A 27,837-nucleotide genomic window follows, 5' to 3' on the forward strand; every position below is an offset into this window, starting at 1 on the left:
AAATTACGATTTAGCACTAAAACATCCAACCACTTGCACTGTCAAATGAAAAATCTTGACAGTATAAAAACCAGATTCTTTGTTTGGATACCACCCACAAAAAAAGAAAAAAAGAAAATGAAAGACTTTATATATATTGCCGGAATACACAGTCAAAACTTCTAACTACAAGCAAAACAATAACAACAATAATACATCACCAGACGAAGGCTAGAAGCGGCGGATATCTTTAGGTGGCTTAAAGTTGAGGGGATGAGTTTCTGGAGTGGCAGCATCATCTTCTTTCCACATTTTGATAGTCTTGTCTGCTTCACAAGTCACAAGCCTTGAACCTGTGATATCATAAGAAATTGCATATATTCCAGCCTCACTATCCAGCGAACCTGCAATGTAACATACAACAAATCAGCTACAGTCAAATTCCCATTATTTGAACCAACAACAAAATCATGAACTTAAAAAGAAAAAATTAATAAAAATAAATAACTAAATAAAAGAGGAAGTAAGCAGTTTAAACATACCAGGCTGCACAATCGTTTGGGCTTGCTGAAAATTGTGACCACTCTTCCAATCCCAGAACCACAGACTCCCGTTGTCACCTTCAGTAAAATGGGGAATAAAAGTTAGAACAATCTGCTTTTTTTTTTTTTTTTTTAACCTCCCTAAGACTCTCTTCTCAGCACATTTGATCAAAGGATCAATCTGTAAATTTACCTCCTGTAGCCATTACTCCGTCTTCATTGACAGCCATGGCATTAATTATAGTTTTCTGTTGAGATCTGCTCATAAACACCAAGAATATTCGAACATAATCATTACAAGTAACAGTCGAATGAAACAAAAATTATATAAAATACTTGTTTGTATCTCAGAAACAGCACACTTGAAGACGGTGTACTAAAATACTCACAGCATGTTGTGTAAAAATTCCCCTCTTGGAAGATTGAATTTTTTAATGTTGTCAGCTGATGCAGATGCAAAGCAATGCCTAATGGTGTAACAAACAAAAAAAATCAGAAAATAATTCAAACCAAAAGCATGTCATTCAAGTTATGTAAAGCTTATTCTTTTATCATGCAAGAAATAACAAGTCATATCTTCAGGCGCATACTCTTTAGGGTGCAGTGCCATTGCTCGAACAGATTTCTTATGGTGTGTGAGAGTTGCCATTGCTTTTCCTGCAAGGTTGGCAGCAATGTTGTTAAAAGGAACAGCCAAAACCAAAATAAAAAACAAATTAGTTCATATGAACATTAAATTACCATATCTAAGGTCCCAAAACTTAATTGTTGAGTCATGAGAACCCGTAACAACTTGTGGATCCTGAAGAATAAAAAAAATCACCAGCTTAAGAGTTAAACAAGTCTTGTAATGACAAATAATAAAATCTAACAAACAAATAAGGATAAGAATTTCCCAATTAAGTTTTTTCAAAACTTGCGTAAATTTTATGACGAGACATCCCTATGCTATACTTTTATCTTAAAAACTTGGAATTAATTGGCTGCTAACTCCTTAACACACTTCTTCTGTGTTCATAATTATCATATAATGCATATGTATTTTCATTACAACCTTCATAAATTCTGCCTAACAGCTAACGAGAACTAAATGTGCAGGATTTTGATGAACCATCATCACTCGAAAGAATCCTAATAAAAGGAACATCTGAGAAAGTCAACAGAGGTAGCTAGTAATATAAAAGTAACCTACAATTTCAAGAACTATGGATGGTATAAATTCATATCACTGATCAACAAAAACCAATAATTGTCTAAATATGACATCATCAAGTGATAAATGACTATAATTAAATAAATAAATAAAAAGCACAGTTCAGAATGGAGAGGGATCTTAATACCGTTGGTCGAGTAAAAACTGAGCAAACTGTATTGTCATGCCCGGATAATGCATGGATCTGCATCTTACTACGAACATCCCACACCTGAAAATAGCCATCGAAAAAAACAACTCGCAATCCAAATTCAGCAAACAAAAAGCTTAGCTGACTGGCAACCTAAAAATACTACATCTGTGATAACATCACTGGAAGTAATTTATTTATCATCACAAATCTCTTACCCGGCAGACAGAATCACGCCCCCCAGTAAGCAAAATGTCAATAGTGGGATGAAGGGCCAAGCAATAAACACCACTTAAATGTCCATGATATGAACGAATAACCTACAAGGCAGACCATATGTTAAAACCAACAGTTACTTACCTTCACAAAACAGCTTGAATAAAGTTCTCGGATAATTAGATCTCACCTTGTTCTGCTCAAGGTCCCAGCATTTTACTTGTTTGTCATCCCCAGCAGAGAACATATATGTATGTTTGCCGCTGACAGCAAGACCTGCCAATTAAAACACATATTGCTACCATTTTAATCCTTGATTCAGTGATTATCCACACGCTAATTGCAGGCAATGCAACCAGAAACTAATTGTAAAAGAACTAACCCCGTACTTGTTCAATATGTCCCGTCAGCGTAAGCTTTAACCTTCCACTTCCTACATCCCATATCTTGTCACAGAGAATCCAAAATTAATAAGATTACACATGTGCATGGAAAGACCAAAAATGCAATTGTTGGCTAGTGACTTCAAGAACTATATGGTGATAAATCCATTTAAAAGAGTATACTTAAAGAAGATCAAGTCTTGAGGATGTATTTAAAGACATCAAAATAATCACAATTCACTAGAAAACAACTAAACCAACTCATATGAATTTGTACCTTGATAGTACGATCAGCAGAGCCAGTACAAAACCATGTGTTACTTGGATCAAATGCAATGGATCTCACCCATCCCAAATGACCACTAATTACCTACACAATATTCAACAATTTCAGAACAGATAAAAGCAATAATGAATTCTGAATGAATAGACATGGTTCAGACTCATAAACCAAAACAGTATAAGCCCGTCTAGTCTAATGGTCAAGCAAGTGAGAGTCGGAACAACATTGGTTTACAAACAAGTAAATTTTGAAGCCAATATTCCCCTAAATTACAAAATAATTATCGATTTTAAGTAGGAACAGCCAACCTTAAATAAAGATTTTTTATACATATAAATTCATGACACAGAAATTTACATAACTAGGATATATGAAAAATGAATGGCAAGCTGTTGATTGTAATTTTTAACGTCAACTGCTGTGGTAATTATTACTCCTGAAAAATATACAAAAACTTCCTCAAAACAAGTACTACCTATTTAATTGGACGAACAGGGAAAATTTTAATTTTTACAACTTGCATCTTTGCCAGTTGCCAACATGCCAGAGCAAAATGTCAACAATAAACAAGCAACTAGTTCTTACCCTATAGTTCTTCCAAGGAGCATGCCATACAGGACGTGGCCATCTGCTAGGAATTCTTTCCATTATAGCAGATGTTGAAAAATTTCTACAAGAGATAAGCTAAATCAGTTAAAGCAAAAATGGTGCCAGTATAACAACAATATTCAAGATTAAAGGATATGCATGATGACAAAACAAAACAGCATTCAGCATTATATGAAAATAATAATAATAATAATAATAATAAATAAATAAAGCACCTATCAGATGACCCTGAAGCAGATATAATTGCAGTGCCTTTGCTGGAAATCCCATCATTCCTGAAGACAAGAACAAAATAATTAGCAGAAATTTCACTCCAAGCAAAAAACGATTCCAACAATGACTAGCATGGAAGTTACTGCAAGCGTATGTTACTGGAAGGACTAAAGAAATAGAAAGGTAGTGAGTGAGAGTATTTACGGTGCTTTTGGCACAGATGGACCAACAACCAAAGCATTTTGAGCTCCTCCCTTTTGTGGATCCCTCAAACCTTCAGGACCTGCATTCCATTTGAAACTTTATAACCATCGTGTATATGTCAAAATTTTATAATCCAAATGGAAAAGCACACAGCAAGACCTGGTAAGGCAAGGGCATTTGAAGGAGAAGGCTGAGTTTCCATTTTACTATTACTAACTTGACGAGGAGGTTGGCTAGTGGTGCTTTTGAGTCCTCCATACTCAACGCTAACCTTGTGGCTCATACGAATTCTTTTACTGAGCCAAACCAAAACCCAAAAAAAATAAATAAATAACTAATAAAAAAATTAAACATATCTGTAACTAAAGCTAATACAGAGTCCATGGACAAAAATAATGGTTTCAGTTCCAGAGAAACTAAAATCAACAAAACAGAGTACCAAAAAAGATAATAATAATAATAATAATAATAATAAAAGAAAAGCACAGGAGGGGGGAGAGGTGTTGGTTAACCTTACCTTTCAGGATCAGGAAGAGCGAGGAGGCCTTGAATGGGAGAGAAGAGATCGAGAGCTCGTTTCAGAGATTTGAAGCTGAGCTTCTTCAGTGACTGTGGCTCAACGGGCTCCATATCCAAGGTGGGCCCTGGCATCTCCAAATTTATACTTCACCTCCTCACAATGCCCCCCTTGGGGTTTCAGACAACTTCTTTCACTTAGTTGAAGATGAAGCTCCAAAAGTTCTTAGCCAGTTTGATTGTGTACAACCCTAAACCAAAAAGTTGTACTACATTACTTAACTATGTCCGTAGTTAATATAACAATTTGGCAAAGCCAAAAAGCCTCAGCATATGGTAATTTGATGTAACCTTCTTATGCAAATATGCATTACTAGTTTTTTTCATTTTTAGTGTAACTAATCTTCATAATTAGATCAAAATCTGACAGAAACAAGATAATTTGTAGGATAGAGTCCCCAAGAATCCTAAGTAAAGCCTTCAAAAACAGATTCTCAATACCAAACCTACTTCGAGTTTAATTCTACAAATAAGAAGAAGAAAAAAATACCCTTCACTGGCCTTTCCATGCCCAAACAATTTATTTTGGAGAAAAAAATTAAAATTAAAATTTATCACTTTACAGTGGAAGAAAAAAAAAAAAACAAAACAAAGAGACTCAACATGAGCAAGCATATAACTTGTTCAAGAGTAACCAAACAAAACAGTGCAAAGAAAAAGCAGATGCCAAAACCCCAGTCAGCTACTTGAGAAACAATTCCGGTGACTGCTCGATTAAAAGACCCAAAAGCAAATCAATTTCAACAATAAAAAAGAAATAAATTAACAGCTCTTAATTATTTGAAAAAGAAAAAAAAAACAAACACAAAGTTGGATTGGAAAAACAAGAAAGATAAAAGTGACGGAAAGCTGTAAAACGGACCTGGTTTGTTCTCTTCTGGCGAGCCCGCGACGGCGAGGAGCGAGAGGTTTTTCAATGTTTCCTTTTGTGAGAGAACAGTCAGTGGGTAATATTGTGATTTGGGCATCTGGCTTGGGCACTTATGTAAGTTTATATTTAATTAATATGAAGTCCACAGAGTTTGGGTTTTGGGTTGAGGCTTGAAGGTTCGGTTTAGACCCGGGTGTGGATGTGGCAGACGCCCAATCTTGGGCCTGGCTAACCCACTCTGTTGCGATTAAATAAATTCAAATGAACCTTGGCAAAAAAAACAAAATACATATATATATATATATATAATTAATATTTATATATATATAATTAATATTTCAAATCCTACTTATTTAAGAAAAATATAATATATCAAATCCTACTTATTTAAGAAAAATATAATATATATATTTTAAATTTCTAGTCCTATTTTTTTAGATATGTTTTTGTAAGTTTATTTTAATACTTATTATCTGCACTCGAGAGATCTTCATTGTTAATATATAAATTATTTTCATGTACTGCATAAATTAATATCACTTTTAGGAGGGAAAAAAAAGAAGAGAATATTAGCCATTAATCAAGCCTAAAGTTAATACAAAATAGAGACATGTTTATAATATAGGCAGTCAATACAAAATAGACTACTAGACATACTTACAGTGGGGGGTACCCTCCAACTCCTAAACTTCTAAGGTTTTATCCTAGTTGATTGCTTGATTTTGAGCTTATGTTTGACTGCGAATGATTGTCTGGTTGTCCGATCGGATGATGTCCACCATCTAAATGCTGGACCACTGTTGTTGTTTCAGTATTGTGGGGGTGATTCAAGCTTGGATATTATTGTGTTCCCATATTGGTTTGTTTGGGGCTGGTAATTGCTTCGCTATTAAACTCTTTACTTAGTTATTGTGTACCACTTTTTCTTTTCACATAAAAGCACCACATAGTCTCCACTATATGTCACAGCTCATACATTACACACTGGTCCTTTAAAAACTGCTCAATGGCAATAGGCAATAGTCATATTAAATTAGGTGCATATATAATAAGAATGATTTTCCTAACAAAAAATAAAAAATAAAAAAGGGAAATCAAAGAAGACAAAATTAAATTTGAGAACCCATATATTGTGGGGGTCCAGCTTTTTATCTTCTAAAGCCCAAGCACATTAGGGTTTCAACTCTAAAAACCCTAGAGAGAGCATTATAAATAAATGCTGATTTTCTGTCTTGTATCATATAACACAACACATACAGTATAGACAATACAGGTTTTAAGATAGGCTGAGAGAATTTTTTTTGTGTATAAATTTTATACTTATAATACATCTTTTTCTTCTCAATTTTTTGTGCTTTTGTCTCTCTTTATTTTTCTGTATTAGTTTTATGTGTTTTTAGTGATCAAATGATCACAACAAGTGGTATCAAAGCCAAGATCCAGGTATAGGGTTCGCCGTTGAAAAGCTCAAACAAAATATTTGAGCATACTAGGAGATAGATCTCGTTGAGACGAAGAGAAAGACCCCAACCAAACCTCCATCGGCCGCTGCATGAGCCCCCAGGGGCCGGTCAAAGTTTTTGCATAGGTTTTCATGTGCCGATCAACGAATACGAGCCATCCATGCACCCCTGCGGAGCCAAGCCGCGAGCTGAGAGCCGAAAGCCGAGCCGTCGAGTCGAGCCGAGCAGCACCAATCCGAGAGACAAGCCGTTGAGCCGATCCGAGCTGAGCCACGCCACGTCATCTGATCTGCCACATCATCAGCCACTTCAGCACCGGATTCATATTTTTTCTAAAATTACAAAAATACCCTTATATTTTTGGTATTTGCAAGTTTTTTCAGAAGTTTTGATATTTGTAGTTTGATCCAAAACTTTTAGAAATTGCACTTTAATCCTAAATTTTGAATATCCAAAATTTGATCCTAGAAGAGTCAAACCTAATGTTTTTTACCATTCTAGATGCATTGGTGGACTCTATTTTTCCAAATTCAGCTTCAATTTTTAAGATGTCAATGGACGAGTCATATTCGGGAGCGATGATCAAGCTTGCTACCACCAACTATGCACTTTGGAGACCTCGGATGAAAGATCTTCTAAATTGCAAGGACTTGTTTGACCTCTTGGATGCCGAAGGAAGGAATCCTGATACCACCAAAGAAGCGGAATGGAAGAAGATGAACAGGAAAATGATCGGTCAAATCCGACAATGGATCGACCATAGTGTCTTCCATCATGTTGCATAGGAGACAGACACATACACTCTCTAGAAGAAGCTGAAGGACATGTACCAAGCCAAGACTGCTCAGAATAAAACCTTATTGATAAGGCGTTTAGTAAATTTGAAGTTGAAGAATGGAACTTCTGTAGCCGAGCATACTAACATGTTTTAGAACTTTGTAAACCAATTGTCTATGATGGAGTTACAACTAGGAGATGAGGAACATGCACTTTTACTTCTTAGCTCTATTCCAGATAGCTGGGAGACACTAGTTGTCTCTCTCAACAATTCGGCCCCGAATGGAAAACTTACCATGGCTATGGTAACGAATGCCTTATTTAATGGAAGCTAGGAGAAAGGACATCGGTAATGATCAAACACATTCCCTTGTCACAAAGAAACGGGTGAGGCAGCAATAAGGTACTCATGACAGGGGGAGAAACAGGAACCAGAGCAGAGGCAAATCCACAAATGGAAGGAGAGCAACATATAAGTGCCATTATTGTGGCCAAGAAGGACATTTGAAGAAGTACTACAGGAAGATGTTACGAGAGCAGGGGTAAAAAAGCAATCAACCAAAGAAGGATGGTGAAACTTTAGTCATTATCAGAGGAGAAGTGGCATATTGTTCCACACATAAAGAATCATGCCTTCACATTTCAAGCTAAGAAGTCGAGTGGGTAGTTGATACTGCAGCATCCTATCACGTTACTCTGCACGTAGAGTTTTTCAAAACATATAATACTGGAGACTTTGGCACAGTGAAGATGGAAAATAACAGCTTTGCTAAGATCGTTGGAACTGGTAATATTCAAAAAAAGACCAACGTTTGACATATAATTACTTTCAAGGATATCCGACATGTTCCGGACCTTTGGTTCAATCTGCTCTCAGGAATAGCCTTTGATAATGAAGGCTTCGGCAACCACTTTTATAACGGCACATGAAAAATGACAAAGTGTGCTATGGTTGTCGCTTGAGGACATATTTGTAGAACACTTTACAAGACTCATGTGAAGATTTGTGCAGATAGCCTCAATATTATAGAAGGAGAGGTTTCTCAAAACCTATGGCACTAGAGGCTCAGTCACATGAGTGAGAAAGGATTGTCTATCTTGACAAATAAGAAGCTTATTACTATTTCTAAAGATGCCGTATTGGATCCTTGTAATCATTGTTTGTATGGTAAGTAACACAAAGTCTCATTTAAATCCTCTTCAACGAGAAGATTAGAATTGCTTAGTCTAGTGCATTCTAATATTTGTGGACCTTTGGAAGAGGAATCTTTAGGTGGTAACAAATATTTTCTGACTTTTATAGATGGTGTTTCTCGAAAGGTGTGGCTTTATTTCCTGAAGATGAATGATCAAGTTTTAGATCACTTCAAAGAGCTTCATGCCATAGTAGTGCGTGAGACAGGAAAGAAGCTGAAGTGTCTTTGTTCAGACAATGGGGGTGAATATACTTCCTGAGAGTTCGATGCTTGCTGTAAAGGACATGGTATTCGACATGAGAAGACGGTCTCTCGCACCTTACAACATAATGGTGCAGCCTAGAGAATGCATCGGACGATTATGGAGAAGGTCAGAAGTATGATCAGTATGGCTAAGCTGACTAAGTCATTTTGGGGAGAAGTTGTTCGTGCCACCTATTATTTAATTAACAGATCGCCATCAGTACCATTAAATTTGGAAATTCCGGAGAAAATGTGGTCTGGTAAGAATCCCTAATACTCTTATTTAAGAGTATTTGGATGGTTAGCCCTTGCACGTGTATCTAAGGAGCTTAGACAGAAGCTCGATGCAAAGACTACTTCATGCATCTTTATTGGATATGGAGATCAAGAATTCGGATATAAATTATGGGATCCAAAAGCAAAGAAAGTTATCAGAAGCAGGAATGTAGTATTCGAAGAAAACCAGACTATAGAAGACATTGAGAAGCCAATGAAGTCCTCTAGTACCAGTGCCCATGATTTTGTTCCTGATCCACCACCAGCACAATCCGCCACAGATGATGACAAGGTACATAGAGAATTATTAGAAGCAGAACAGGAGAGAGAAGAGGATATTGAGCAGGGAGATACTCAAAAACCAGAAGTTGCAGGACCAGCACAACAGTCAAACGATGGTACACCTCTCTGAAGATCTGAATGAGGCCGTGTTCCGTTAAAGAGATATCCAGAATCTCAATATATTCTGCTTACTAAAGAGGGGGAGCCAGAGAATTTTTAGGAAGCTAATTCTCATCAAGACAAAGAAAATTGGCTGCATGCAATGCAAGATGAGATGAAGTCTTTGCAAAAGAACCATACTTACGAGTCGGTTGAGCTTCCATAGGAAAAGAAGGCACTGAAGAACAAATGGGTATTCAAGCTCAAGAAAGATGACAACGGACGGGTGGTGAAGCATAAAGCCCGATTGGTCGTCAAAGGTTTCCTTCAGAAGAAAGGAATTGACTTTGATGAGATTTTCTCACTAGTGCTAAAGATGACTTCGATACAAGTTATTCTCGGTTTAGTAGCCTATCTAGACCTAGAGCTTGAACAGATAGATGAGAAAACAACATTTCTTCATGGTGATCTACATGAAAAGATTTATATGGAGCAGCCAGAAGATTTTGAGGTTTCAGGGAAGAAGAACCTCGTTTGCAAGCTAAAGAATAGCTTATATGGCCTAAAGCAAGCACCTAGGCAGTGGTACAAGAAGTTTGACTCTTTTATGATGAGTTAAGGATACAAGAAGACGGACACATATCAGTGTGTTTATATTCAGAGATATCCAAATGAAAAATTTATTGCACTTTTACTGTAGTCGACGACATATTGATCGTTGGGTAAGATGCAATAGAAATTAGTCAACTGAAAAAGAAACTTTCCAAGTCATTTGATATGAAAGACTTGGGACCAGCTTAACAGATTTTAGAAATGCAAATAACTTGAGATAAGAAAAATCACAAGTTATGGCTATCTCAAGAGAAATATATTGAACAAATGATAAAGAGATTTGGCATGGAGAAGGCCAAACCAGTCAGCATTCCATTAGCAAACCATTTCAAGTTGAGCAAGAGATCGTGCCCCTTATACAAAGTAAAGATACAGGAGATGGCTTCAGAGCCTTATTTTTCAGCGATGGGAAGTCTGATGTATGCAATGGTGTGTACTAGATGGATATTGCTCATGCAATTGGTATCGTGAGCAGATTTCTTTCAAATCCTAGAAAGGAGCACTGGCAAGCACTCAAGTGGATTCTCAGGTATCTTAAGGGTACATCCAAAGTATGTTTATGTTCCAGGGGAGGTGCTCCAATTCTACATGGCTATTCAGATGCAAATATAGCTAGAGATCTTGATAGTAAGAGTACATTGCCGCAATAGAAGCCGATAAGGAGATAATGTGGTTAAAACGTTTACTCTATGAACTGAGCATCAAGTAGAACGACTACAAGATACATTGTGACAACCAGAGTGTTATGGATTAAAGCAAGAACTCAATATATCATTCTCGAACAAAGTATATTGATATCCGCTATCATTGGATACGCGATGTGACTGAATATAAATTGTTTAGGCTGGTGAAGATTCACACAAAGGAGAATCCAGCAGATATGTTTATAAAGGTTGTCACATCAGAAAAGTTGAAGCTGTGTAGAAACATAGCTGGTCTAGATGGTGAGTGACCATCAAGGTTTTGAAATGCGACTGGAGGAGGAGAATTGTAGGAGTCCAGCCTTTTATCTCCTAAAATCCAAGCCATTAGGGTTTCAACCCTAGAAACCCTAGAGAGAGTATTATAAATAGATGCTCATTTTCTATCTTGTATCACATAATACAACACACACAATATAGACAATACAGGTTTTGAGAAAGGCTGAGAGAAGTTTTTTTGTGTATAAATTTTATAGTTATAATACATCTTTTTCTTCTCAATTTTTCATGTTTTTGTCTCTCTTTATTTTTTTGTATTAGTTTTGTGTGTTTTTGGTGATCAAAGGATCACAATAGATATGGAAGTGAAGTGAAGAAGTAAAAGGTTCAATTAATATGTAATTTTATTTTAAAGAAAATACTATTTGTCATTATTGATGAAAAATGACCAATTAGAACTTACATATCAAATGGCAATTTAAATAATTATTATCAAAAGGTTTTTTTTTTAATTTTAGTATAAAAAAATAATATAATTAAATATTTCAATTAAAATTTGACATATAAACTGATATCATCATCAATTATAATAAATAGTAAAATTTATTTTTAAAATGTAAATAAATTGGAATTATGATATAGGGCAAAGATAAATATAAGACCATGAAGTATTGTGTTGAAGGACATAAAACAAGGCAATAAGAAAACAAACTGGAAGGACCAAATTCGCTATGCTTGTTGGAGAGGTAACCCACATGTGGCTCCAACCCCAAAAAACCTTCTCCATTGCAATTATTCTAAAAAATTTGATTGGAATACTCACCTCTAAATTCCTTTTTTTTTTTTTTTTTTGGGTAAATTACTCGCCTCTATATTCTGGTAAATTAATTTCATCTTCATTAATTGAAAATCATTTTCATTTTATCACGAAACTCCAATTTCTTACAAATTAAGCCTCTCATTTAGTAAGTGTATAATAGCTTCATTTCAGGACTGAGTGGTAATAGAGTGCAATGCAATTGATAATTATTTCTCATTGATAACAACTGATAATTATACAAGTACAACAATGTATATATATGGTAAGAAGTCACAAAATATATTCTATGCAGAAGCATTCCCAATAGGTGGAACAAGCTAAACAAGCATTCAAAGACTTCAATGTAGGAGACCAATGCACCCACAGGTAATTCCTTTTCATTTATTTTTAGTGTCTCCATGGAATATGTTGTTTTCAATTTCATGTTGGGTAATAAGGTCTATGATTGTTAATTAATTTTATATTTGTTTATATAATATATTATATACAGGTACAATATACACGTAGAAGGATGGGCATGGCCTGTGAGTGAAAAATGTATCCTGGCTTGGGACACTATGACCTTGTACATAAAGTCTCATTTCCATGATTTCTTCATAGGAGGCATGCTATCATTGCAGCACTACTGGCCCATTAGGGACAACTCCAAATGTACCTCTTTTTAAGTTTGTTGTGGATTTGGACCAACCAACAACCACACTAATCTGGTATATAAAACTTTCGCTCTATATTTTCTTCCCTTTTCAATAAATTCTTCCATGTGTAAGTCTAAGAAATTTGATCCCTAATATGGCCAACATTTACAACCCCACTCCCACAAAAAAACATAATAATAATAATAAATGAATAAAATAAAATAAAATAACTATTTTATGCTTTTCATTAAAGAACAACAAATTGATAAAAAAAAAAAGATTGTGATCATAGATAACGCCTTAAACCCAAATGTTAAAATTCACTAGTATTTTTTGACATTACTGGCTAGAATATTTTCCAAACTTTAAATAATAATAATAACAACAACAATAATAATAATAATAATAAAGTAGTTTATAATCCATATTCTTAAATTAATAAAAATGGCACACACACATATATATATATATATGCCAGCAGAGGCATAGGGAAGGCAGGAAGCAAGTTCATACAAGAGAATGTGAAAATGAAGTATGCGTATGATTACCTGTTTCATGTGTTAGATGAATATGCAAAGCAACTGAAATTCAAGCCAAGTATAAAAACATCTTGGAGTAGGAGGAACATTAATGGAGGTTTGTTCTGCAAAAGTGGCATGCTCTTCAAATGGGATATGGAATAGATTCATGAGGGACTCAATGGTGAAATCCAAGTCATTCACTTCCCTGCACTCTTCCTCCTCCATATGATCCTCATTTTCTTGCTGATTTTTTTGAGAGAAAGGCCAATTTAACAGGCAGGTAGAAATTGATTAAGATGAGCATTGGCATAAATCTAATTAGTATGAATAAAATTGATAGATATAACTTGGTTTGTAAAATTTATCCTTGATTTACTTTTTGCTGCTAATCTTATACAAGATTGATTAGACCTGATAAAATTCCATACAATAAGGTAACACGATACAAACCAGCACGATAATTTGCTGTTTTGGATTGTCGATATCGTATTCGGTCTGTACGAGTGTCACCCAATAAGTTAAACGATAAAATACGATAATACACGATAAACCATTAAGGAGGAGTATTTTTATAATTATGCAAGTTTAATAATATTAAAATTTCTTAATAATATTATTTAAACATGTATTGATTTGTTATTTTTTTAATTTATTTTTTAAAAATATAAAAATAAACAAGTATATTTACAAGATTTAATGAATAAAAATTTTTTATCATTTAAAATCTAAGTCAAATTTAATTTTTTTTTAATTTGTATATTTTTTAAACAAGTTAACAAGTTAGATAACAAGTTATATCATAATTTAACAAATGAATTCAAATTAATTAACCTATTTCCATATAAAAGCTTAACTGGTCGTGTTCAAGTTTATTAAATTCAATAAAAATATGACATAATATAAACACAATTTAGCATGATATGTTGACAGGTTTAATGTTGTTGGATGTTTTGAAAACAAAATTTATTAAATTTCCTTGGTCACTTGAATGCTCTCCATATGTTATAATTGTTCTAGCAACTCTCGCCTCAGTGGATCATCTGAAAAACAAAACAAAAAATAAACCACTCTGCCCTCTCTGCACGTTATTCATTTATTTTTAAAGTTGGAGAGTAATGAAGGTTAAATGAGCCAAAACTTTTTAATTAGTTCATTGAAGATCCTAGGTGCAGAAAACCACGAAGTTGGAGAGACGGTTCAATTACGTTTTATTTTTTATTTTTTTGGTAATAGACAGTTGGATCAATTATTAGCATATAAGTTTGGGGACCAATTTTAAAGCAAAGGAAAGTTATTAAGCATTAGGTAGGCCTACTCAAGTACTATACATAGGCGAGATTAATGAAATAAAAAATTAATATATATTGAATTACCAACTAAAAGTTTAAACGAAATTAGTGAGAAATATTGTTTCATGAATAACCCCAAAAAAATCTTAGATGCAATTAATTGTAACAATATTTTTTCAAATCTCAAATACAAATTAGGATTGATGTCATTTTAATACTCTTGATTAGTAAAAGTTTACAATTTAAACTTTTAATTTTTTAATTTGTAGAAATTTGTTCATTTAGAAACTCGCTTTTACTAAATGAAATTGAAAGCAGTAGAATCCGTGAAGAAAAAGAAAAAAGCAGCCACATAATGAGATAATTATCAAATTGTTTGACCAAATTAAAGATTAGATCAATCTACAACAAATTATTAAATTAAATATTTAAATCAATATTTCTGATAGTTAAATATCCAAGTTACAAAATTTTATAAGTCCAAAACACTAAAGTGCAATTAACCCTACAAATTATAATTGTCCTTTAAGTGGATAAATGCAAACTGTCTATGCAAAATTAAATCTCGCCAACTAATGGTCCCAAATTGAAATAACTTCCCAAAAAGTAAGCAGGGAATATTATATCCTTGGATAAGATTTTGGTGATATGGGGAGAGTTTAGAGATGATCTTAACCAGAGATCTCGAGCTTTGAAGATGTCAAAACCCATCTCACTAGGACCGGTTGCCTGTAACTCAACTTGAATCCCATCTAACTCTCTGAAATCTGTCTTTTGTACTAACATGTAACATCTTACTCTTTATTGTTGATATATCCGGTAGGCTATAAATATATATATATATATATATATATATATATTTGCATAAAAAACAAATTATATACAATGAAAATTAATACTAATAATAAAAAATTATTTGAGATATTTATAACAAATTAACATCCTCTCATACAAGTTATAATTAGTGCCCTTTTCACATACTATGTTTGTCTATGTTATGGATGGTCCATATACAAATTTTAAATATTGATCTCCAGTATGGTTTTTTAAAAAACAATTATCAATACTATCACGTATAAACAAGTATTGACAACGATCTCTTCAAAATCTATCATTAATATTGAAGTTCGCATACAAACCGTCTGCACCGTAGAATTTTCTTATATGTATATATATATATATATATAACTGTTGGCCCATACCATAAATTTTGGAATGAAACTGTTTTCTTAGAATTAGATTCCACATAATAAGTTTCATTTTTAAAATTAATTTTATAAATCATTGTCCCCCTCCCACCCCAAAAAGAAAAATTCAACATATATGCATTTAATTAGGCTCTTATTTAACTCAAAGTTTTGATCAATTTGAAGTGTACACCAAGAAAATGTCAATTGATTTGAGAAATAATTTATCAAATTTTTAGCTGTGGAAAAATCAAGAAAAATTCAAAGGCAGTAATACAAATTAACAAAAAGATTATTTTGTTAATTATCAAAATATTATTAAAAGCTTGCGTAAAATGATCAAGTTATCGAAAGGGGAATTCTAATTAATCATATATATATATATATATATATATATAATGACATGTGGTTGCAGTGCAAATTAAATTGCAAGTGATCAATTTTTGGGGGGTAAGGGATTGGTCATTTGCACACTATAAAGTCATGATGTATATTTAAATGACAAAATAACTTATATATAGGGTAGAGTTCCTTGTATTAAAGTTTTTGATAAATGTTTATGACAAACCATCATTACCATTGAAATAATTTAATTTAGTTTAATAGTGGATGAAAAATGATATAAAAAAGCGACCTATATGCATTTATTTCAGACGAATATTTTATAACGTATAGATGTACTAACCAAACAATAAAAGAAGACTTTGCTTTTTCTTAAAGTCATCAGCAGTAGTGAAATCGAAATCAAAAACAGCATATTGGCATTAATCATTGTATGTCTCTTGTGGATTCCCAAGCTTATCTACTACCACTCGATGAATCTTTTCTTCTATCTTTAACACAATAAAGCTGTGGTTCTTTTAGCTTTTAGCTCTTGAAACTTTTAACTTGCAATCATCATGGACTGCCATTCCAGATTATGAATTTGCCTATTTGAGGATAATTAACAAAAAAATTTATTATATATACAAACTAATTAATCTAGAGTAGGGGTTTTCTTCATTAATTAAAAAAAATTATGGTATACAAGGAAAATATTTTCCTTTTTATAAGTATTCATATTTTAATCTAACAAAAATTTTATTCCTTGCATGCATAAATTTAAAAAACGTGAAGCTTGAAAGTTTAAATGGGGTGGCATGCCATGTTTTCCCGCAATTTGAAATGAAACCCTTAGCTTACTGAGAAATGAAGAAAGGAAAATAAAAAGAGGGAAATGATCAGAGATATTTAAAAAATAAAAATAAAAATAAAAATAAAAAGATGAGAAATAGAATTTTTTTATTTTGTTCGAGGCATGAAAAAAATGGTTATTATTTATTTATTTTTCTCTTTTTTTGTGAGAATTGTTAGGATTTTTGTGGAGGAATAGACAATGAGAGGGCTCGTATTTTATTTATTTATTTATTTATTTTCTTTGGCATTTCTTAGGTAGACAAATAGGCTGATCATGTCCACCAAAAACTTCCATGTTGCCACGTCTGGGGGATCCAATACTTTGATACCTTTAATTGTTGTTTCCCCAAATTGGACAAATAAAAAGATTAGGATTTCGCCACCAATTGTTTTTCAAGTTTCAATGTTTATCCCTGTAATATCAAATTAGTATCTAAACCCCTTTTAAGTTAGTAAATGGCATAATATAAGTTCAAATCCTTCACATGGCTTTTTAACTGTTAAATTATATCAACCGGAATAAAATTTTCAAATTAATTATACTCCTGCTCAAACAGAGTCTCCTCAGGTATATGAGATAGTATCTTATATCACATGCATATATATATATATATATATTGAAGGGGTGTCACTTTCAATTATTATATGATAAATGGACAAATCAAATTGAAGGAAGCTATAAATCATTTTTATGGATTTCATGAGCTGTAAATGGTTTTGTCAATTATGGATAAATAACGATAATTCAGTATATATCATGATTTTTTTTTTTTTTGGTGTATAGTATATATCATGATTTGGTTAAATGCTTTGCTTTAAAGTACCTTTTTCCAGGTACAATGCGCATAAAGTACAATTAAAAAGTTGCAATGCAAATATTTTTAGTTTTGGATTGGGATTTTGAAATTTCAAAACTGATTATTAAATAATCTAAAACTGTTTTAATTGTTTGGTAAAATTTAAAAATTTTAATTTTAGAAGAATCTATATTCTTTGATAGCTGTTTTTGAAAAGCATCAAAAATTGGTTTTTAGATTCTGATTTTTACACTCTCTAATAATCCATAATTAAAATATCAATGTTAACCTTTATTAAAAAAGTTAATCTAATAATCACAATTAAAATATCAATTTTAACCTTTATTAAAAAAGTTAACATAATTTTTGTCTTAAATCTATAAGTATTCTACTAAAAATGTTTTGGTTAACATTTTTATTCTTTATTTTTTCTACATTAATATTTACTATAGTTTTGATGAAATAAAAAAGTTAATTTTTTTTAATATATATGTTACATGTAATTAATAAATATATAATACTAAAAGTAAATAGATGATAATAAATAATATATTTTTTAGTCATTATAAACCATAATAACAATTAAACTCTATTATTTACTAGTACTCAAATATTGATTTTGAATTACACAATAATTACGAAATAATAACTTATCAAATATTTAACCAATTATTTTGCAACTGATTCTTTTTTCAACACTGTTAAAGTTAAGGTTTTTTTAAAAGTCACCGGAATATTAAACCAAGTCTATATAGATACTGCACCAATTCAATTTTATGATTATGATTAAAATGCTAATTCAATTTTACAAGGGTAAAGTGCAAAAATGTTGAAATACCATATGCATGGCTATATGTTTATGATTAAAAGGAGTTTGATTATGCTATTTATTTATTTCTGTGTTTAATTATATACTTGGGGCTTGGGCTACATATATTTGGCGACTAGCTTAACTTCTTCGCATTTTAAGATTTTTTTTCAAACCTTGGTGTTCCTCATGCTTCCCACTTCTGTTTTGTACTGTTTGGAGGAGGCTAATTAATAATTATTATTTAATTGTATATATAGCAAAAACCTCAAACGGGAATCATACTCTGACCAATTAATTGATATTTTGAATTTAACAATTGAAATATCAAAACTGCATAATTAATTCATAACAAATAAATCTATACTAATTTCTTAGAAAAGAAAAAATAAAAGCTTTATGAATATCTCGGTGAAAAACTTTATTAAATTTTATCTTAAATAGAATATTTAGTGATTTTTTTTTAGTAATTAAAAAGTAAAGCTAAGCTAGCTACCTATTATAAATATTTAGCCTATCAAAACAAAAACTACTCTGCACTTTCATGCTGACTTAGAACTATATATATAATTGAAGTCAGCTTTTAAAAACTTTATTAAAATAAACCGACCTTGCAATCCTACACATTTAAAATGTTATAATTCTTCTTTTTTATATTTAAAAAAATATTTTTTTGGACTAATAAATTCTTTATTCATCACTTTTGAAGAAGATGTAAACCCGGTTGATATAATATATGTAAAAGATTTTTTGATATATCATATATTCAATGTCTTTTAAGGATATAAATTATGATCTCAAAATTGCATAATATGGGTCATTAAGAATGAAGAAGATAAATTAATTAATATATTCAGAAAAAAAAAAGAAGTTAACTAATTAACTAATTAATATAAAGGAATATCAGTTTAGTGAATTAATTAAAAAGGAAAGGACTTTAAAACTGGTTCAATTTTCATATATTGCCAAATAAATAAATATTTTATAAGCAGACATCACTTATTTTTGGACTGGACTTAAAATTTTGTACAAAATTAAAGTATAAGTAATCTAAATTTGACCAACCAAAAAAAAAAAAAGAGAAAAAGACAATATTAGATAGAACAATCCTTATCATCAAAATTGTCTTTTGAAAAGTCATCATTTATTACTTTATATAAAAAGAAAATTATATGCATTATTATTATTTTTTATTCTGCAAAGAAAAATTAAAGAGCTCTGAGTACTTTTTGCGTGAGAAAAAACGTATCGAGAAATTGGTTAGATTTTGTTGGTCAAGAGCCAATTTTTTGGTGGCACAGGATCCACTTTTACCTATAAAAAAGAAAAAAAATAATAAAAAATTAGAAGCATGCATGTGGGACAAGATCCTGTTGGAGTGATGAATATGCTTTTAGAAGAAACACCCAATAAAAGAATCTTCCTTTCAAATATCGTCTTCTTTCTTGCTTGGTTTCCCAATAATTCCATTGCAATTTACAATTTCTCAATATTTGGCATATTTCTAAAACAAACACTATAAAAATAGCCCATTTACCTAAAAAATAAAATAAAAAACACTCCGAAATCCATTTTTACATTAGCTTAAGCTTCAAACAAAAATTACAACTTTGTGGTTCTTTTTTCTAATCATCTTAAAAAAAAAAAATTAGAAATGTTGTCTCTTAATAATTTATTATGAATTTTTATGGAATTTTGTATAATATTATATTTTTGTGGATATATGATAAATTCTGGAAACGAGGTCTTTTAATTGCGAGCATGATCCAACCCAAAATCAGGCAATTAACATTTTTGGTCATTGTTATTTTAACTTTCTCAAATGAACATATAAAATCATTACCGTACAAATACCATTAAATCATATTGCATCCATAGAGTAGAACTATACAATTACACTTCCATTACAACATTTTAAACTTTTTAAATTTAAAATAGATAAACTCAAATCATTTAAAATTTTTAAATTTGATATAATATATAATCACTTTTCAAAACACTCAAAATAATTTAACTATTTTATTTTAATTTAAAACATTAAAGATATTCTTGTTGAAATTTCATTGTAAAACTATATTATATATTTTAATTATAAAAATCTTGTTACCATTATTATTATTTTATATCGGATTTTTTTCTTTTTTTATATCTAGAATTGGACAAGGAAAAAAAAAAAAAAAGAGGGATGGGTCCAAAGAATCCAATAAAAAATGACTGCCACAAAGGACACATTAGTACCTCATAGCACTGTACATCTGCTGTCGTGGGACCCACACTCATCAGTGCATTGATTGGACCATCAGACAACCATTAATTTCCCAAAGTATCCCTACTTGTGTTGTCTGTTTCTCAAAAGCTTGGGGGAAATTCGTCATTTCGATTGTATTTTTAGGTAAGGTATCTTTTTATTCTTTTCTTTTTTCTTTTTATTATCATAAAGGTACCCCTATCTAAAGTATCATACCATATGGGGTCATGAATTTGCACCTTGTTTAAAATAAGTGAATGAAAACATGTGAAACGCAACTTTCATGAGAACAGTATTTCCAGTTTTCTTCCATTATTGTTTTCTAGAAATGTACATATTTCCAAAGTCATAAATGCTCTATATATATATATATATATATCAATGTAAATTTAATCTTATCTGTAAAACCATTCAAATAATATAGTTTTTATGTAAAGACACTATATATATATATATATATATTTATATTTGCAAAGTTAAAAACACACTGTCAAAAAAATGACAATGTTACAAATTAAAGAACGAACTTTTCATAACATTTCCTATAAAGCTCTTTAATTATAGAGGTTTTTTTTTTTTTTTAACTTTAATGGGTCAATTGTTGAATGAAATATTTTGATTAATCATTATTTCTTTAAGGAATTGAAAATTGAAAATATTTTTTTGTCTCTATAGTTTAAAAATCAAAGAGGATCTGCATTTAAATATTTTAACAATAAATACCAAATCTTATGGGATCATTAACAACTAAAAGATGATAAAACAACGTATAAAAAGAATCATTAAGATGGTGTAAAATATATTATAAAGGGTGGTAGTTTATAAATCACTCAGTTTTTATATTTACAGGTTTGATTGTTGAGATTCGAATCTTTGACAAGTTCTGTCTTTAATAATCCAATACCATAATAATATATAGTATAGAACTACAATTTAATGCTTATGCTACTTACCGAAAGTATCTTTTTTCTTAAAATTAAAAAAAAAAAAAAAGATGATGATGTAAAATATATAAAGTTTTTCTACTAAAAGAAAATAGAAAATGAGTTTTTCAAGTAATTGATGAAGCACCTGGGCCTCAGAGTGGCATTTCCATTTCTGTCCATCACACAATTATTAATCAATTAAAATTTCTTTTCTTTTCTTTTCTTTTTTGTTTTTGTTTTTTTGGGGTGAAAATTAAAGATTCTTTTCTAAAAGTAATGTATTTCATTTTTGTATAATTTAAGTTTAAAGGCTATAACTTTTTCAATAAAGGCTATAACTTTTTCACCCAAAAATAAAAATACAATTTATTTTTTTATACGACAATATTTACTCAATTCATAACTAAATGACTCCTATACCAATTAAACTCTGTTAGCCTAAGAATTATTATTATTATTTTATTCTTTGGGAGGCCAATATAGGACACTAGGATGGGAGAGAAAATTATTTAAGTTTTATCCTAGAAACTAATTAAAGTGCCAAATTGATTAAGTAAACTTAAAAAAGATTAGGTGCTAATTAGTTTTTTTCAAATTTGTTTGTAATCACCAACTAAACTACAAAATAATATATAGTTAGAGTTTAACGCATAAACCAGCAAAAGAGAAAAAAGAAAAAAAAAATACAGTAAAAATAAAATTTTCTCAAATTAAAAAATAAAAAATGAAAAAGAGTATGAAGTTTATCCACATTGAGACAATTAAAAACCCACAGTTTCCGAGAAAGTTACGTAGATAGCATCATTAAAAAAACACGCAAGATTTTTCTATGAGACTTCAAAATTAAGAAACAACCTTAGATAAAGAAAGCATTGTGTTTTGGGGAAAAAAAAAAATGTAAATATAATACTAACTCCACTTTTATTCTGATACGTGGTCCAATGAGACAGCGAGTGCATGTGTACTCGAGGACCAATCTGATATTTCCAATCTGATTTCGAAACCAGCAACTGGTGTTCGGCCTCCAACATAAAAATCCTCGGTTGGGATGCCACCAATCATGAATTGCCAGGTGGCATGGTCAGTCTAATTTACACGTTATTATTCGTGCAGAACAACAATGGAGTTGAAAAAAAAAAAAAAAAATAGTATGGTATAAAGCGTGTTTGTACTAAAAAACAAACAGAAGACAACACGATTCAGCGAGAAAGCAAGAGTGGACTTAGACCTTTCTCTCTCTCTTTCTCTTTCTATGTGAACCCTTTAACTCGTTTTGCAAGACTCTCTCTCTCTCTCTCTCTCTCTCTTAACTTCCTTTCTCTCTCCAAGAATCATCCCAGAAACATTCCTTTTCAGCTTTATATTTTATTTTATTTTTTTGGGGTTTGTTTTCTCATCTTTTATAAGCATCTGTCTTTTGGTCTGTGACCCTCTGTTACTGGGTTTCATCTCAAAGATCATTCATCAGCTTCTGAACTTAGCTTCTCAACAAACCTCAAATCCAGGTGGCTTTTTCGTTTTTTTATTCCCTTTCTGGGTTTTCTTTTTTGTTGTTTATATGTGTTTTGTTGATGTTCTTCTGCAGAGTTTTTTTTTTTATTATTATTATTATTTTTGGTTTTGATTTTTGTGTGTGTGTGTGTGTGTGTGTGTGCTTGTGTTTTTTCTGTAGATGGAGGGATGAAATGGTCTCTTTTTATTTTTATTATTTTTATTATTATTTTTTAATCTAAAAGATTGTCTTTTGGAAGTGAAGCTTGGCTAGAAGAGAGCTTGCCTGCATCCGAAATTTTCATGACTATCTTTCTTTTTTCATTTTTGGTTAATTTTTAATACTTTTTGCCAGAGTATGCTTTGTAAGTATATATATATATATATATATATATATATATATATAGGCTTTTGAATAATTTTGAAATTTTTGCATGTTCAAAAATTTGGCTTACCTTTTCACTTACAAACACAGGTCAATATGGAGAAACAATGAGTAATCCATCCTTCCGGACCTTTTCCCTTTGCATATTCCTTTTAGCTTCTTTAATGGAAAAAAAGAGAAAAAAGAAAAGAAAAAAGAAAATGAAAGAACTTTGAAAGATTCTGAATGTTCTTGTTCTCCTTTTCGCCTTTAGAATCTCAAAAAGTCGAGGACTTTTTTTTCTTTGTTTTTTTTATCTTCCTCCTTTGATATATCTTTTATTGGATTCGATTTTAATAACTCAAATAATATGCTAAGGTATGTAGCTTTTATAAGAATCTGCCTTTTGATGAATTGATAGAGCTATATATTCCTATCCTCATTTTCTTTCTTGTTGAATTGGGGGTTTTGTTGCTATTTTTCCGGTTTTTAGTTTGGTGAGAGATCTAAACGGAGGGGGGAGTCATTTTTATGTTATTATCTTTGTGATAAAAAGTTAAAAGTATATTGATTAAAAAAAAAATTAAAAATTACTCCACATTATAGGTATTTACTAGTTGTTTGGTGCTCATTTTATTTAAGTCTTAGTAATAGAAAAAAAATCTTTGTAAACTAATTTCATATACCTAGGGAGGGAAAAGTGCAAAAAGTTAAGATGAATTAATGAAATTTTTATTGTTTGCTGTTCCTTTCGACAATTTAATTTTTAACTTAAATGATTTATACTATCAAAGCCAACTTGGTAAAACAACAACTATCTCCAGTCTTAAAGATGCAGCCTCTAGGCTGTAACCTGTAAGTTTTATGCAGGATTTTGGGTTGTTAATATTTGTTAACGCATATTGGCTGACCATTCAACTTTTTATATGCCAGTATTTTCTATGTTGTCATTTTTCTTATCCATCATTTGTTGAGCTGTATGTTTGTTTTTTTATCTCAGGTTCTACTTTTCTTCTTTGCCTCCTGCAAGCAATTGCTTCATTTTGTTCGGAGGAGTCCAATGAGTAACCTAAAGTTGGGGGTGGAGGTTGTGGGTGCTCATGACCTTATGCCCAAAGATGGGCAGGGCTCATCCAGTGCTTTTGTGGAGCTCCATTTTGATAATCAGAAATTCCGAACCACAACCAAAGAGAAAGATCTGAATCCCGTTTGGAATGAAAGTTTCTACTTCAACATCTCTGATCCAAACAGCCTCCATGGCCTCACACTTGAGGCTTATGTTTACCAGCATAATAAAGCAAACAATTCCAAATCTTTCCTTGGAAAGATTCGTCTCACTTCGACGTCATTTGTGCCATACTCCGATGCTGTCGTTCTTCACTACCCTCTTGAAAAACGGGGGATTTTCTCACGTGTTAAAGGAGAGCTTGGACTAAAAGTCTTTGTTACCGACAATCCTAGTATAAAATCCTCGAATCCACTTCCTGCAATGGATTCCTCTATGGATAATGCACACGCAACCTATGGTCCAGCACAACCACAATCGCGACACTTTGCAAGTTCTCTCCTGAAGCCATTCTCCAATGAGAAAGCTGAGACAAGACACACATTTCATCACCTGCCAAACCAAAGCCAAGCACCAAAACAGAGCGTGCCTCAAGCAGCAGTCCAGCCTGCAGTTAACTACGGGATGAATGAGATGAAATCGGAACCAAATGCTTCTAAAATTGTTCGGATGTACTCAGGTTCATCTTCTCAACCACTTGATTATGTGCTCAGAGAGACTAGTCCTCACCTTGGAGGAGGGCAAATTGTTGGAGGGCGAGTCATACCTATAGACAGACCTGCCAGCACCTATGACCTTGTTGAAAAGATGCAATACCTGTTCGTGCGAGTTGTGAAAGCCCGTGATCTTCCATCCAAGGATGTTACAGGGAGTCTTGATCCTTATGTGGAAGTAAGAGTTGGGAACTACAAAGGAACGACAAGGCACTTTGAGAAGAGACAAAACCCTGAATGGAATGAGGTTTTTGCCTTTGCAAGGGATAATGTGCAGTCATCTGTTCTAGAAGTTGTAGTTAAAGACAAGGATCTATTGAAAGACGACTTTGCTGGTATTGTGCGGTTCGATCTCAATGAAGTTCCTACACGTGTTCCACCTGATAGTCCATTGGCTCCTGAATGGTATCGCCTTGCAAACAAGGATGGTGAAAAGAAGAAAGGGGAATTGATGCTTGCTGTATGGTATGGAACACAAGCTGACGAGGCTTTTCCTGATGCCTGGCATTCTGATGCAATTGGTGCCGACAGTTCAGGTGCCTTTGCACATTTCCGGTCAAAGGTTTATCATTCGCCCAGATTATGGTATGTCCGCGTAAATGTGATTGAGGCACAGGACTTAATTGTATCTGAGAAATCCCGATCCCCTGATGCATATGTGAAGATTCAGATTGGTAATCAGGCTTTAAGGACCAAAACAGTTCAAACACAAACTCATAACCCAATATGGAATGAGGATTTCATGTTTGTTGCTGCTGAACCTTTTGATGAGCATCTGATCGTCACAGTTGAAGATCGAGTTGGTCCAAACAAAGATGAGACAATTGGGAGGGCTGTGATACCCTTAAACTCTGTAGAGAGGCGTGCTGATGATAGGATCATCCGAGGCAAGTGGTACAACCTTGAGAAGTCATTGTCAGCTGCTATGGATGAAAAAAAAGAGAAGAAAGATAAGTTCGCCAGTAGACTCCATCTCCGTGTTTGCCTTGATGGAGGATACCATGTTCTTGATGAGTCAACTCACTATAGCAGTGATCTTCGTCCCACAGCTAAGCAGCTATGGAAACCGTCTATAGGTGTCTTAGAGCTTGGCATTCTAAATGCTGATGGGCTGCACCCAATGAAAACAAAGGATGGGAGGGGAACATCAGATACATACTGTGTAGCAAAGTATGGTCATAAATGGGTGCGTACTCGTACCATAAATAACAGCCTGAATCCGAAATACAATGAGCAGTACACTTGGGAGGTTTTTGATCCAGCCACGGTTCTGACTGTTGGGGTTTTCGATAACAAACAGTTAGATGGTTCGGAAGGCAGCAAAGACGTAAAAATTGGCAAGGTCCGGATACGAATCTCGACACTTGAGACTGGCCGTGTTTATACTCATGCTTATCCATTGCTAGTCCTTCATCCTTCAGGTGTTAAGAAAATGGGTGAGCTGCATCTTGCAATCAGATTTTCATGCACATCATTGGCCAACATGATGTTCATATATTCTCGGCCACTTTTACCAAAGATGCACTACATAAGGCCATTGACAGTGATGCAGCAAGACATGCTTCGTCATCAGGCTGTCAACATAGTGGCAGCTCGTCTTGGCAGGGCAGAACCACCTCTTAGGAAGGAAGTGGTTGAATATATGTCTGATGCAGACTCTCATCTGTGGAGCATGAGGCGTAGCAAGGCTAACTTTTTCCGTTTGATGTCAGTTTTTTCCGGGTTGCTTTCCGTTGGAAAGTGGTTTGGGGAAGTTTGCTTGTGGAAAAACCCCATTACAACTGTGCTAGTACACATCCTCTTTGTGATGCTGGTGTGCTTTCCAGAGCTCATTTTGCCTACTGTATTTTTATACATGTTCCTAATAGGGCTATGGAATTTCCGTTACCGCCCAAGATACCCACCTCACATGAACACAAGGATCTCATATGCTGATGCTGCACACCCTGATGAACTGGACGAAGAATTCGACACATTTCCAACATCAAGGGGTACAGAATTAGTCAGGATGAGGTATGACAGATTGAGGAGTGTTGCAGGGAGGATTCAAACTGTGGTGGGAGACATTGCCACGCAAGGTGAGCGTGTGCAGGCGCTGCTCAGCTGGCGTGATCCCCGTGCCACTGTTTTGTTTGTGACATTCTGTCTTATTGCTGCCATTGTGTTGTATGTGACACCATTCCAGGTTCTAGCTCTTATCGCCGGGTTTTACTTCCTGAGGCACCCCAGGTTCAGGCGCAGGATGCCCTCGGCCCCTATTAACTTCTTCCGGCGGCTGCCAGCAAGGACAGATAGCATGCTGTAGAATGTAGATTGTCAAGTTGTTATTTGTATTTTTGGCATGTCAGTATTTTGATTTCGGCATTATCTTTGGCAGGCTTGTAAAAAAGAAAAATCTTTGCTGCATCTCCTTCTGTTGTGTTTATTTTCTATGTGTGATGTTAGTTGGAAACAAAGGAAAAAGAAAAAAAGAAAAAAAAAAATATATATATATATATATATATGTATGAATTCTGTTTCTATCAAAGGTTAAATTTATGTGAAAAGTCTTGTGCAGCAAACCTTATAAGTATTCTAAAAGATCAGGCTGAGAATGATCAAAATATTTCGAAACAGGAATGGCTGTTCAGTATCATCTCATGTTGGTGGAGAGTTGATATGCAATTATGCATCAAAAATGGTTTTCTCATTGCTAAAGGTAATATTGGT

The 27,837-nt window shown here is 32.8% G+C and overlaps 2 protein-coding genes and 1 pseudogene across 2 annotated transcripts; 2 read left to right on the forward strand and 1 right to left on the reverse strand.

Moving 5' to 3' along the window:
- Window positions 1-105: 105 nt before the first annotated feature.
- Window positions 106-5,343, reverse strand: LOC107423554 (protein pleiotropic regulatory locus 1). The gene is made up of 17 exons (XM_048478214.2): window positions 5,211-5,343; window positions 4,290-4,539; window positions 3,932-4,068; window positions 3,773-3,851; window positions 3,571-3,630; window positions 3,332-3,416; window positions 2,741-2,833; window positions 2,463-2,526; window positions 2,271-2,356; window positions 2,083-2,184; window positions 1,862-1,945; window positions 1,263-1,323; window positions 1,112-1,178; window positions 911-988; window positions 715-779; window positions 522-599; window positions 106-383 (listed from the first exon to the last, which is right to left on the reverse strand). Exons 2-17 carry the CDS (start codon window positions 4,421-4,423, stop codon window positions 211-213), a joined length of 1,446 nt encoding a protein of 481 aa, XP_048334171.2. The 5' UTR covers window positions 4,424-4,539; window positions 5,211-5,343; the 3' UTR covers window positions 106-210.
- A 4,588-nt stretch (window positions 5,344-9,931) lies between these two features.
- LOC107423555 (uncharacterized) lies at window positions 9,932-13,347 on the forward strand (annotated as a pseudogene).
- A 9,337-nt stretch (window positions 13,348-22,684) lies between these two features.
- On the forward strand, window positions 22,685-27,648 carry LOC107433432 (FT-interacting protein 3). Its single transcript, XM_048477905.2, has 2 exons — window positions 22,685-22,999; window positions 24,350-27,648. The coding sequence occupies exon 2, from the start codon at window positions 24,410-24,412 to the stop codon at window positions 27,431-27,433; it is 3,024 nt and encodes a 1,007-aa protein (XP_048333862.1). The 5' UTR covers window positions 22,685-22,999; window positions 24,350-24,409; the 3' UTR covers window positions 27,434-27,648.
- Window positions 27,649-27,837: the final 189 nt, after the last annotated feature.

The sequence above is a fragment of the Ziziphus jujuba genome, chromosome 3 (assembly GCF_031755915.1).
Source record: "Ziziphus jujuba cultivar Dongzao chromosome 3, ASM3175591v1".
In the NCBI taxonomy this organism is placed as follows: Eukaryota; Viridiplantae; Streptophyta; class Magnoliopsida; order Rosales; family Rhamnaceae; genus Ziziphus; species Ziziphus jujuba.

Excerpts from the sequence above, each read along its gene's own strand:
- LOC107423554 (XM_048478214.2), bottom strand. The coding sequence starts at position 4,423 with ATGCCAGGGCCCACCTTGGATATGGAGCCCGTTGAGCCACAGTCACTG. Across the intron at positions 3,631-3,772 it reads CCATCTGTGCCAAAAGCACC|GAATGATGGGATTTCCAGCA; the intron begins GTAAATACTCTC and ends TCTTGTCTTCAG. Across the intron at positions 384-521 it reads CCAAACGATTGTGCAGCCTG|GTTCGCTGGATAGTGAGGCT; the intron begins GTATGTTTAAAC and ends GTTACATTGCAG.
- LOC107433432 (XM_048477905.2), top strand. The coding sequence starts at position 24,410 with ATGAGTAACCTAAAGTTGGGGGTGGAGGTTGTGGGTGCTCATGACCTT.